We start from the raw sequence: 14222 nt of genomic DNA, 5'->3' as shown, positions 1-14222 counted from the left end.
TAAAATTTCTATGGTCAAGGTGGGGAACATTAAATATCATAATATTAAAAGTATCATGTGGTGACCAGTAGGTTAAGAGATTGACATATATCTATTTACTTTTTTATAAATGTAATTAAAAGTGATTATTCAAACTCTCATAGTTAATTTTTTAATTTTTTTGATAATGCTAGATAATGGATATTTTCAGGGTCAGTGCAGTTAATAAACGACAATGCCTCTATTGAATTAAAGTGATCGCTGAGTTTGGGTAATTTTGTATTTCAATAAAGGTTGAGAATTTCAAAAAATTTGCATGAACCTTAAATTTGTTAGATTATGTGTAATGATCTAAAAAAGAAAGGATACAATGACCATTTAGGGTGGGAGGAAATTGAGGGCGTCCCAGTGACGCGACTGCGTCCAAACCAAATCAGGAGGACAAAGACCGGGAAAGGCGCAGCAAAATCATAACAAATTTGAAAGGTTGTCAGTGAGTGTGACCTCGTGGCCATTCTAGAGACCCCAAACTGGGAGACGGATCACTCGCTGACGGCGACGACGACGACGACGAGCTCTCCTGCTCTGCCCTGCTTTTTTTTACTTTTTATTTTCTTGCTTGCTTTGCTGCAATATAAAGTCGCCACGACAATCAGTCTTCCAAAGCTACACTCAACTGCCATCCACCAACAAAGTAAAAGCAAAAGAGAGCGAAATTTCATAAAGTCTTTGACGCCATCCCGCGTGCGTGTCTGTGCGACGATTCTATGCCCTCTCCCCTGGAATCGCACCACCACCAATAGCCCTAACCCCTCAAATCCTATCAAATCAAAAGCCCTTCTTATAATAATCAATAATTACCACGAATATCCCCAAATAGCCCCCCCCCCCCCACCCCCACTCACACTAATCTCTCTATCTTTTGACAGTGATATCTGTCGCCTTCAATTGGGGACTTTCCGCCACTACAATTTTTTGTCCTCTCCCTTGTCTCTGTTCCCTATTGGGTTATAAAAATTGGGGTATTTGGGTATGAATCAAATTTCTGGGACAAAGGACCCAGAGGACGGGCCCGTGGCTCAGTCTCAGTCGCAGTCTCTGCCTCAACCTGAGCTCCAGGAGGTTACCAAGGGTTTGGACAAGACTGAATCGGTGGGTGGGGAAGAGGAGGCCGTGCTGGAGGAGAAACCAGTGGGCGATCCAATGGAGGAAGATCCAGTGAGTTCTGCTACTGTTTTCTGCATCAAGCTGAAGCAACCTAGGTCTAATTTGCAGCACAAGATGAGTGTGCCGGAACTTTGTCGCAATTTCAGGTATGAACGGTGCAAAATAGTAAGGATTCTAGTTCAATTTCGTGCATGCGTTGATGGGTAATTCTGAACTTCTATCACCTGTCAATATTAAATTTTTCGTGATATAGGTTTCTTCTGGCTTCCTCCCTCCTGTGTAGCTAGACATTTCCAGTGAAGTGCATCTATTTATTTATTAAATATTAAATATAGAGAAAATTGAGCAAACGCTTGAGTTGTAATTCATAAATATGCACTAACCAAACGCGTGAAATGGAAATCCTGATGATGAATTCTTCATGGAGCTGCTTTCAGTCATAGAAAAGTGAAGTGCATCCATTTATTTATTAAATATTAAATATAGAGAAAATTGAGATACGCTTGAGTTGTAATTCATAAATATGCCCTACACCAAACATGTGTGAAATGGAAATCCTGATGATGAATTCTTCATGGAGCTGCTTTCAGTCATAGAAAAGTGTGCAAGCTTAAAAAGTCCTTAGATGGGATAGAACAATCATGAAGGGCTAGGTTAGTTGATTGGCTCACAAAGGCAATAAAGAAGTAGTGATGCATCCAAGGACAGTCCAATCACACTTTGTTTTGTCCATTCACATGATTGACAGATAATTATTCTGATTGTGAACGTGGATGGCATTTTACTAACTTGCGGTGTCCTGAAAAAACGGAGTTGAAGAGTGTCCTTTAAATAGGCGTTCAAAATTTAAGACCCCGGGCAATTCTTAGGTATGGAATAATGGAAGCGGCAATCAGCAAGAGAGTTATCCTAGTTTCCCTAAGAAAGTGCACTCCATTGAATTAACAGGAATTCTAGTTGCAAACTTGCCAAGAGATATAGATCTTAACCTGAAAATGAAAAAAGGTGGTGGATGAAGTTCTAATAGACAGTGGAAGATCACAGTTATAACTGGGGAAAAGATGTACTTATCCCACAAAAGACTAGATATATCTTTTTTAGCAGATCTGGTGAGTTTGTTTTTGCACTCTCAGATAGAAGAACCAGTGTTGTTAAAGGCGCTCGCCTCAGCGCCTAAGGCGCAAAAGTGAGGCGCTAAACAGAGTCATCGCCTCTCATGTGAAGAGAGGTGATGGGGTTAGTTAGGTGCATGCCTGAGAGTGCCTTGTGCGCCTTGCACGAGCAAAAGGCGCTCGCCTGAGGGTGCCTAATTGAAGTAGGTTGAAGAATAGGGGAACAAAAGATGAGCAGATGATGATTGACCACTGGGCATTGAAGAAGAGATGAAGACGACCGACTGGGACTAGGTATTGAAGAAGTGAAGAAGACGACTGACTGGGTTTGGTTATTGAAGAGAAGATAACGACCGATTGGAATTGATGAGGACGATGCTGACAGCGTATGGAAGAAGAGAAGAGAAGATAAGGACAGCACCGACGGCTTCACTTGACTTCTATGGAGTAACATATTGTAGAAGACAATGGGTTTGCTCATATTTTAATACATAACCCATTAAAATATGATATAAAATATGAAAATATGAAAAGTTAAATGATATAAAAACAAATATGAAATATTTAATTTCAAATAAGAGAAGACAATTACATAATAGAAAAGATTTAAACTTATTGCAAGAAATACTTTTTGATTGAAATTTTAAACATGATAGTGAAATTATTATGAGCCTTGGAAAAATTTCAAGAAAATTTAATCCCAACTTATATTGATTAGGTTATAAAAGAGAACCTATTATAATCCATTAGACGTTTAGAATAGAGCAGCAACACCTAGAGGCTATAACACATGGTAGCACCTCGCTTCATTCGAGTGCACGCCTTTCTAGCGTCATGCGCCTAAGGTGTTTTACAGGCTCTGCGCCTTAAGTGCGCCTTTTGCCTTTAACAACCTTGAGAAGAACACCTGAATGTAGTGTGTCAAATTTTATTGGGGGGATGAGCTAATGAGTATGGAGGCTTTTATTTATGCAAATTGGTTAGGTTTAGTTCTACATTGGGCTATTGTTTTTGTAAAAATGGTTTGAGAGAACGTAGCTACATTCAGAAGTAGAATTTAAAGCACTTGTTCGAGGAATTTTGGAGCTAATGTTGGAAAGGCCGGTGGAAGAACTTGAAATGTTAGATTTATGTCTCTTGAAGCTTTACGTGACACTAAGGTAGCAAAAGGTATTGCTCAGGACCTGGTTCATCATGATTGGACCAACCATGTTGAGGCTGACTGATGTGTCTTCAAATAAAGGATAGAAGATGAGGCAATGTTTATGACACATGTCTGCCTGCAAAACAGTGAGTGGCAGATATACCATGTAACGGGATGCCTCAACCAAGAGTTTCAAGTGGTGGTTGATAAGTTGGGAATGACTAACATCTATTTGTGAGTTTGATGCGGAGATTTGCCAACCTATCCCGTTAATTTTCACATTCCTCTTATTTATTGGAATTATTTCAGGGATTTTTATTTCCTTTTCTAGCTTGATTTAGTTTCAGGTAGTTCCTTGTCTTTTGTGATTTTTTAATGCGTAGTGTCTCTGTTTTAGTTATTTTATTTTACATCAGATATTTTTAGTTTTTCTTGTATTGTATTCCTTGATATCATGGGATTTTTTTTGGTAATTATTAGCATTTTATTATCTTTTATTTTCCTTTGATTTGCTTCTATTACTATTTGTTCAGATTTGGCTAGATTATGGTTATCCCCTTCATCTATATACTGATGTTCCAGGATTGAGTTATTGAATACTCCCTCTGTTGCTTTTTATAAGACAAAATTACCTAACTTACGCATATTGATAAAACAGTTTTAACTAATTTATGTCTTATTTTTTTCCATCTTTCCACTTCTGCCCTTAATTAATTTTCATAATTTTCTTAACTTCAGGTGGGCCAAGTCTTTTTATTCATTGATTAAGGTAATTCTAGGGAAATAAATATTAATTTTTTCCTAAAATTTTGTAAGTTTTCATATATATATATATATAGGAACACCACGCCCTCTAAAAATTTGTTTTATGAAAAGGAATGAAGTATGTATGTGAGAATGAGAACACTACTTTCTGGAGCTTGTTCATATTTCTTCTGTACTTTGGAATTTATTAGGAGAGAAGAAACAGTAGGATAGTTTGTTGTCATGCCTGAGTGAAACTGAATGGATGAACACATGGATTTTATCTCTCAATGATGCCTTAGAATTTAGATATTATAAAGCGTCCTTAGATTATGTACAATCTATTGGTGTGCAATTTTAAAAATTTCTGTTTGTATGTTGATGACTTTGTTGATTTTTTTTCTCTTTTGTATAGCTTTAAGCTTTCTATGCTAGTGTGTCTTCTGCTGTCATATTGTTGAACAAATTTATCCTCTTTTTTGGGTCTCTGTTTTTCCCCCAGTGCTGTTTCCTGGTGTGCAAAACTAAATGCTATAGCGTGTGCTGCTGAAACATGCGCCAGAATCCCAAGGTTAGTGTCTCAATCTGGTTATATTACCTGCCTGAAAATCTGTGAGTGGGTATTAGTTGTTTCATTAAGTGAGAGAGTTTCCGTTTGGACAAATGATGACAAATGTCAAATTAAAGAGCAAAAGAACTGCTTAGAGTGAGAAATTTTTTTGTAGGTCTGTCGGACTTATTTTGAAACAGGCATGTCCATGCATTAAATAAGTTGAGCCTAATTATCAACAAACAACAACAACAACAAGCCTTTATCCCACTAGGTGGGGTCGGCTACATGGATTGCAAGACGCCATTGTGCTCTATCATTTATCAAGTTTTTAGGAATATTATTAATTAACAGATCGCGTTCAATAACTTCCAAAATGTTCTCTTAAGCCTTCCTCTACTTCTCTTAATCGGACTTAAAGTTATATGTTCCACTCTTCTCACTGGTGCCTCCCTTGGTCTTCTTTGTACATGCCCAAACCATCTCAACCGATTTTCTACCATTTTTTCCTCAATAGGTGCCACCCTCACTTTTTCGCCTACGTGCTCATTTCGAATTTTATCTTTATGTGTATGTCCGCACATCTATCGTAACATTCTCATCTCTGCCACTCCAACTTTATGCTCTTGTTGTCCCGTTAGAGCCCAGCATTCACTACTATATAACATTGCCGGTCTGATAGCAGTGCGATAAAACTTTCCTTTAAGTTTATTAGGCACCTTACGATTGCAAATAACTCCTTTAGCTTTTCTCCAATTAAATCACCCAACTTGAATTCTATGTGAAATATCTCCACTGATTTCGCCATCATTTTGAATAATGGCTCCCAAATATCTAAACTTTTCCACTTGAGGTATAATTTGATCTCCCAATTTCACTTCCAAATTATTGTCGAATAGTCCTTTACCAAATTTACAATATAAATATTCCGTCTTACTTCTACTCAGACGAAAACCTTTCGACTCCAATGTCCTCCTCCATAACTCAAGTTTGCAATTAACCTCTTCTCTTGTATCTGCTATAAGAACTATATCATCCGCGAAGAGCATACATTTCGAAATTTCTCCTTGAATATGTTCCGTCAAAACATTTAAGATCAAGTTGAACAGAAAAGGACTCAGAGATGATCCCTGATGTAGTCCAATCTTTATAGGAAAATCCTTTGTTTGACCACTAAGCGTTCTTATACTAGTTTTTACCCCCTCATACATTTCTTGTATGGCTTTAATATAAGCAATTCGTACTCCCTTTTTTTCTAACGCTTTCCAAAGCACTTCTCTTGGTATACGGTCATAAGCTTTTTCCAAATCAATAAAAACCATGTGTAGATCTTTATCTTTACAACGATACTTTTCCATTAATCCCCTTAGTAGAGAAATCGCCTCTGTAGTTGATCTACCTGGCATAAAACCAAACTGATTCTCAGAAATACTTGTCTCCAATTTCAACCTGTGCTCAATTACTTTCTCCCACAATTTCATTGTGTGGCTCATGAGCTTAATCCCTCTATAGTTAGTACAATTCTGAATATCTCTTTTATTTTTATAAATAGGAATTAATGTACTTCTCCTCCACTCATTAGGCATTTTCTTGGACCGTAAAATTACATTAAATAACTTAGTTAACCATCTCACCCCTTCTTCACCTAAACATTTTCACGCTTCGATAGATATACAATCAGGTCCGTTGGCTCTACCATTTGCCATTTTCTTAAGAGCTTCCTTTACCTCCTTATCACGTATTATTCGATAGAATGACAAATTTTGTTCTCCTTCACCAGTTACTAAATCGTCCAAGTTACTAGATGAACCCTCTCCATCATTGAAAAGTTTAGAAAAGTAAGTCTCCCATCTATTTTTAATTTCATCATCTGTAACTAAAGTTCTTCCCTCTTCATCCTTAATACACCTTACCTGTTCTAGATCTCTTGATTTTCTTTCCCTACTCTTGGCAATCTTATAAATATTTCGCTCTCCTTCCTTCGTCTCAAGGCTCTTATAAAATTCTTCAAAAGCTTTAGAACGAGCTTCACCGACAGCTCTCTTAGTTTCCTTCTTAGCCATACGGTACCTCTTCCAATTTTCCTCATTGTTGCACAAATGTATGGCTTTAAAACAGTTCTTCTTATACTTGATTTTGTCCTGTACACTATTATTCCACCACCAAGACTCCTTATCTCTCGGACCAGAACCTTTTGATTCTCCCAAAACTACTTTTGCAACCTCCCGTATCTTTTTAGCCATATCCTCCCACATGATATTAGCACTTCCCTGAGATTTCCAAATTCCTTTATCCAAAAGATTTCGCTTGAAAATATCTTGCTTCTCACCTTTTAATTGCCACTACCTAATCCTTGGTGCTACTACTTGTCGACGTTTTTGGATTTTACTCATAATACACACATCAAGGACTAGGACCCTATGTTGTGTCGTTACAGCATCTCCGGGGATCACCTTGCAATTTTTACAAAGTCTTCTATCTGTGTTCCTAACCAAAAGAAAATCAATCTGTGACCTTGAGGCTCCACTTTTGTAAGTGATGAGATGCTCATCTCTTTTCTTGAAACAAGTGTTGGCAATCTTAAAATCATACGTCAATGAGAAATCAAGAAGAGTTTGTCCTTCATTGTTTAGCTCTCCAAAACCAAAACCACCATGCACCCTCGCATACTGACCAGCTTCCCTGCCGACATGCCCATTAAAGTCTCCTCCAATAAAAATCTTTTCACTCTGTGATATGTGTCGAATCAACCCCTCCAGATCCTCCCAAAATAATTCCTTAAGACTAGCTTCTGTCCCGACTTGCGGCGCATAAGCGCTAACAATATTAACAGTCTCACGTCCAATTATCATTTTTAAAGAAATAATTCTATCTCCAATTCTGCTAATTTCTACAACGTTCTTCTTCCACTCCTTATCTATAATGATGCCTATTCCATTGCGTGCACTTGCTTTTCCTATATACCAAAGTTTGAAACCTTGAATATCCTTCGCTTCTTCTCCATGCCATTTTGTTTCTTGCAGGCAAAGGATATTGATTTTTCTTTGAATCATAACCCCGACAACTTCTACAGATTTACAATTCAATGTCCCAACATTCCAAGTACCAAATCTAATTTTGCTCTCATAGACGAACTTCTTTAGCCGCGTGCGTCCAGAATGACACGGTAGCCCTTGCTCATTTAACACTACATCCGGGTGCCGATGCAGCGGCTCTAACTCACTTATCACTGTACTCGAGCCATGCAGCGCGTTATTGAGCCTAATTATCAGCACGTATTAAATATTAAAAGTGCCTGTTGTTTTAATTTAAACTCATCTAATCGTTACAGAGGCTTGTATGATTTCTATCCCTGCTTATGTTTTGTTTTCCAACACACTGGTTTGCTGACACTGCTTTATGATTGTTTTTGTTAGTAATTTTACGATGTCAATTTATTTATTTATTTGTTGTTATGTAGTTCAACTACAAACCCACCATTTTGGATCCCTATACATATTGTCATCCCAGAGAGGCCTACTGAATGTGCAGTGTTCAATGTCATAGCAGGTATATTGATGTCACTGCTTTCTTCACTAACTCTAGGTGTTTGCTTTTTGTTGTGCCTTGTGATGATGTTCTGATCTTATTCTTTGCTTGGTTATATGCAAAAGTTATGCTACTTAAATTCTTATTTTTCCATGTAAACATTGTACAAATCATGCTTGTTATAAATTACATACCACCTGGAATTTGCTGAGATAGAAAGATGTCAAACTGAGCATGAATAATAAATCGAAAAATTTGGAGCTGCATCAGAAAACGGTAATCTGTTGATATATTCCATCCTTCAACTATGAGAATGTTTGCTATTACTACTTGATGGGTAATCCCTCACTTGGGGATATCATTTGGAATTTTGGATGCTCAGTCACAATATGCTATTTTCAAATTTTGAATTATGGGAATGTGTTGTTTTTCCTTTGTTTATGTTAAAAACATGGATGCATGCTTTCATAACTGGGAATCTATTTCATATATATATATATATATATATCTTTTATTCCTAGAAATTTGATAGGATGCTTGCTATACCTTTTGCAGATTCTCCCCGAGATTCTGTTCAGTTCATTGAATGGTCTCCTATTTGTTGTCCGCGTGCATTATTAATAGCTAATTTCCATGGGAGGGTGACCATTTGGACTCAACCATCTCAAGTAGGCATTGTTGATCTCATTCTTAAGGCTATATAAATGGATGATGCTTTGCAATTTTTTTGGCATGGTTTTCTTTGCAGTAGTTGTGTAATCACGTTGAACGAATAATTTCAGTTGTATAATCTGATTTAATTCCAATAATTTCGGTTATTAAGCAGCTATATTTATATATATATATATATATATATTGTGTCAAATCATGTTACTTAATCTCATACTTGCTTCCATTGGCTGGTTGGTTTTTCCAAATCTTGATATTGAAGGACTTAATTGTACAATGTAGCTTTGTTGAGATGGAGCTTAATTTAATTGACTATGTCCATCTTTTTGTTGACCTTCTGTCCACTTTCTCTTTTTTCTTGCCTTCACCATTCCACAGCTTCACCTCAGTTTAATGTTAATTGCTGATTCTTATCAAGCTGGCTTATTCAATGTCCATTCAGGGTCCAGCTAATCTTGTGCATGATACTAGCTGCTGGTGGCGTGAGCATGAGTGGCGGCAGGATGTTGCAGTTGTTACAAAGTGGCTATCAGGGATGTCTCCGGTATGTAGTTAAAATCTCTTCTCTTGTGTGCCGATCTGATGCTTAAATGTTCTGAAGACTTGGAGACACAGTTGCGCATTTATTGTTTTCAGTTTTGTTTCTCGGTCCTAATTCTTCCTTTAAAAATTATTTGGATATCTAAGATAGTTGAACTGATAATTAGCCCCCACCCCCCTAAAAAAGGGTTAGGTATGACTCAGCATGATCCTTCAGAAGAATATGTTCCATAAGATTGTTCAGCCAACTCTATATGGAGTTAGATCATATTTTTTTTTTTTTTTTTATGAGGTTAGGGCTTCAAGTTGAAAGTATTTTTTTATATCAACTTTAGCATTTTTGGTGAGAGAAGGCAGGCTTTATTGCAGTCTCTTGGTTACAGCAAAATGCTCATATTATCAAGAATATTTCTCCGCATTTAGAATGATTTGGGACATTGTTGCTTATGTCTGGTGTCTGACCTGTGGTATTAGTGGAGTCTCCTTGATAGAAATGTTAACAAATTGGAAAGATTTATTTTGGTACTGCAACAATTTTTTCTTTGATGTGCTTTTTCATCTTTTGGAGGAGGATATCTTCTTTTATCCTGGATTCTTTAGCATCTGCATCTTATGTCAGGGAGATAAAGTCCAGTTTGAAATTTTCATTCTGTATTATGACGCATTCTCCTTTTAAAAGGTCTCCGCATTGACTTGAGTGGCTTTTAGGATTAAGTGTTGTTTATCCATAATTATTAGATTAAGTGTTTTTTATCCATAATTCAGTCCTTTGCTCTTTCATGCTATGCACGTGTGAATTTATTCTTATATTTCTCTCTTTTAAAGTTTATCCTATGTGTGGTGCTATTTTTGAAGAATCGGAATCCTTTCACTAATGCTCAGGTTTTTGTGTACGGATTTTGGGGAAAAAATAGATTGTTCTTTTTCTATTCCTGTATATTAAGGTATTGCTTTTATTAACTATGGTGCCTAGAAGCCTGTCTTATGTACCAATCTTTTAAACCTATGCCATGCACGTGGGGTGGCAATATTCTTCATTGTCTTTCTTAAAATTGGATATGGTTGTAGATATAACTTCTTATACAGGATTAATTGCAGTTAAGGTCTGCCAAGTCTTGCAAAGATCTATTTTTTGCCCCCACCCCACTAAAAAAAGCCCAGCACCTAAGTTGCCGTTGATCAGTTGATGAAACTGAGTTGTGCCCCAACATAACTGTCTGTGATAGTTTCACATCAGCAAAAAAGAGAGCCACTTAGAAAAGCAAATATCACATGATCTCCAAGTTAGCCAAGAAAAGGGTATCTCATCCCTTTAATTGAATCGTAGGCTTAATTTCATTAAGTTGAAAATCATGAGGGGCATTGCTGTAATTGAGGCTTCTGAATACCAAAATTGAACTATTATAAAACTACGGAACCAAAAATTTAATTAAACCATTTTTTATTTCTGATTCTGTTTGTTTGACTTAATTTTCTTTTTTCAGGATGTATTACTAATATGACAATTTCTGCTATTAATTACTTTTTTTTATCTGAAATTAGTTTTGAAATATCAGTATAGGTGGCTTTCATCCAAATCGAGTGTTTCTGCCAATTTGACATCAACATTTGAAGAAAAATTTCTTTCACAGCAATCTCAAAGTTCAGGTTCTGTTTATGTTTTCTTTTCTTTAGCCTGTTTCTTCCTGTAATTTTCCTTTCAGGTTTTACTTGCTGAAGAGAGGTGAAATGTTGTATTACATTTACATATGATATTGTAGAATCTTTTGATAGTTAGTTAAATGCTGGTAATGCAATATCTGGGAGGAATGATACCTTCTATTCTCTCGAGTTTTAGTACCTTCTATACTACTAAAAACAAAAATCAGAAGTGTAGCACAACTTTTTATTTTGAGATAGGCTTATGTATATTTGAAAATAGAGGGAGGTTCAAGAAATTTACTAAAGATTTTTTGGTGTCAAACCATATGGCAAAAAGTCATATCCCAACTTTATACATGTATACAAGTTTAAATTTTTTAGCTATATTTTTGTTAACATTGTTATTCACTAATAAAATCTTTTGTGGAAAGTATGCATGCAATGCTCTTTGAGTTTTTGGGAATATTGCGCATAGAAGAGGGGAAGATTTGTTTTTAGATTGTTCTTTCCAATTTTAACTTGATAACTTCTATAATCTTTATGGTTTTAATCATGGTGGTGACAATCAATATCAATAGCATCAACAGAAAATGTAAAAACTCAAATAAGCCATGCTATTTATTAGCCGCTAATACAGTGCATTCAAGACTGCAATATGCAAGATCCATATCTGGTTTTGATGATGCCTGAAACCTGGACAGTACTGTCATCTCTTCTTTATATGTTTCCATAATTGCTTGTTCATTCATTTCATATGGCTCTCTTTTTGTTGGTTAATATTGCAGTTCTATGTATTTAATAGCAGTAAGCCCATGTATCTGATACATACGTTGTTTTGATTTCAGCTAGATGGCCCTATTTTCTTTGCGTCTGTTCCATTTTCTCATCAGGCTCTGTTCAACTTCATTGGTCCCAGTGGCCTCCTAGTCAGAATGGTGAGGCACCCAAATGGTTTTGCACCAGTAAAGGGCTCTTGGGTTGTGGGCCCAGTGGAATTATGGTTGCTGATGCTATCATAACAGACAGTGGTGCCATGCATGTGGCAGGCGTGCCTACTGTGAACCCATCCACCATTGTTGTTTGGGAGGTTACTCCTGGGCCCGGAAATGGCTTCCAAGTAACTCCAAAGACAAGTACTAGTAATGGTGTCCCCCCTTTTAGCCCACCTAGCTGGGCAGGTTTTGCACCTTTAGCTGCATATTTGTTTAGTTGGCAAGATTATCTGTTATCTGAAGCAAAGCAAGGGAAAAAACAAACAGATCAAAGCCTTGTTGATGCTGTGCCACTTCACTGCTCACCAGTTTCAAATTTTTCTGCATATGTTAGTCCTGAAGCTGCAGCTCAATCTGCTGCAACTACTACATGGGGTTCTGGCGTAACATCAGTGGCTTTTGATCCAACTCGTGGTGGTTCTGTGATAACTGTAGTGATAGTTGAGGGTATGTTCCTAATTCAAACCTAATTTATTTTCCTCTTTTTTTGTCCCAAGCACATTCAATTATTTTGGATTCGAGGGACCTCTGGCATATTTGACCCTGGTTAGGGCTGGGGAAAGTGCCATGTTTTTTGAGGCTGTTGCTGCTGGCAAACAGAATTTGATTTTGTTCCTAAAGCTTGTGCTTCATCGATAATGCTATATTTCTTCATCATTTTTTTTTTAATGCTCCGTTTTCATTTTTTCCATTAATCCATAATCCATTAATTTCTATAAATGTTGTAATTCACATCATTTCAATAATATTCATTTTTATACTTTTTTTAATTGCTCCATATTTAAAACGAACTATGGAACTAAGGAACCCAATTTTTTTCACAGAAGCTCAATAATTTCTCTATCACCTTCACCATATTGGACTTTATGTTCTTATTGCTTGAAACAAACTTCTTGAGATAATTTGCTCAAACTCTTTGTCACGGTTGATGAAATAAAGTTGCCCTTCACTAGGAGTTGCATCTATTCTTTGATGTAATAATCCGCAGTCTCTGTGGCTTTTGTCTGATTCTTATTTTTTTCCTTACAGCTAGGATTCGTGTTGTAAACCTTAGAACCAGAAGTGTTTTTCTCTTCTGCCTCCTTGCTCTTTCTTGCTTTCCACTTATAGGTATTAATAATTCCATCTGCTCTATCAAAAGCCTAAATTGATTTGGTTACCTACATTTTGAAGAAAAGACTGTAAACCACTTGTATCATTGGAACAGTGACAAGTTGTTATAAAAGACAAGGATTGTAAATGTTGTCTATTGAGAAGAGACATTAGAAGCTTAAAACCATGATTGATGGATCAGATAATGTTCATATCATGTTCCCTCTTCCCAATAGTGGTGCCTTGAATCTTGCAGTTTTCATCCTGGGGCAAGTTAATTTTCAAAAAAAGACTTGTTATTAATAATATGTTGGAATGTTGAAGTACTCGTGTAATTATTTTTCCATCTGTCCATCTCTAAATTTTAGTGCTGTCTATGATGCATATTTTTTTTGTCAGAATTTTTTGTGTTCTCGTCAGTGGAGTTAGTAAATTGGTGTATGGCTGTTTTATACAGGACAATACATGTCCCCTTACGACCCAGATGAAGGTCCATCAATTACAGGCTGGAGAGTACAGCGCTGGGAATCATCTTTTCAAAATGTTGTCCTTCATCCAATATTTGGAAACCCCACCTCCAGTATGGGTGGACAGCCACCTGTGCAAACTGTTTGGCAGTCTAAGGTGGACTTGAGCATACCACCCACAGATGATTTCAAAATTCATCAAGCAGCTGCTGCTGGACTGACTGGAGTTGTGCAAAAGGCATCTGAACCTGGTTTTGATAAGTCAAAAAGGGTCGGGTTTGATCCATCTGATCTTCCAAGTGATGTTAGAGCACTTTCTCGAGTTGTTTACTCTGCTCATGGTGGTGAAATTGCCATTGCTTTTCTTCATGGTGGAGTCCACATCTTTTCTGGCCCAAATTTTACACCTGTTGACAGTTATCAGATTAATGTTGGATCTGCAATTGCTGCTCCTGCTTTTTCTGAACGAGCTGCTGTTCAGCTTCTGTTTGGCATGACACTAGCATGGACCGTACATATTGAAAATAATCAGGGTTCTTCCTCCTGCTGTTCAGTTAGTCAAGTGAAGGCCAACTCATCATCCTGGGAGCGTGCAAT

General features: G+C 36.9%; 1 protein-coding gene across 1 annotated transcript; it reads left to right on the top strand.

Annotated features, from left to right (window-relative positions):
* Positions 1–462: 462 nt before the first annotated feature.
* Positions 463–14215, top strand: LOC129301447 (mediator of RNA polymerase II transcription subunit 16-like; the record flags this gene model as incomplete). Its single annotated transcript, XM_054940006.1, is given in 11 exon segments — positions 463–1292; positions 4649–4717; positions 8157–8245; positions 8780–8892; positions 9336–9437; positions 10990–11080; positions 11920–12513; positions 13616–14086; positions 14089–14133; positions 14136–14177; positions 14180–14215. Coding segments are annotated over 11 exon segments (1933 nt in total), but the record flags the coding sequence as incomplete, so codon positions are not given.
* Positions 14216–14222: the final 7 nt, after the last annotated feature.

This window comes from Prosopis cineraria, unplaced genomic scaffold, assembly GCF_029017545.1.
Source record: "Prosopis cineraria cultivar Desert tree isolate PC_DT_omini unplaced genomic scaffold, ASM2901754v1 PC2118, whole genome shotgun sequence".
Classification (NCBI taxonomy): domain Eukaryota; kingdom Viridiplantae; phylum Streptophyta; class Magnoliopsida; order Fabales; family Fabaceae; genus Prosopis; species Prosopis cineraria.
This window is presented reverse-complemented; position numbering and strand designations above follow the sequence as displayed.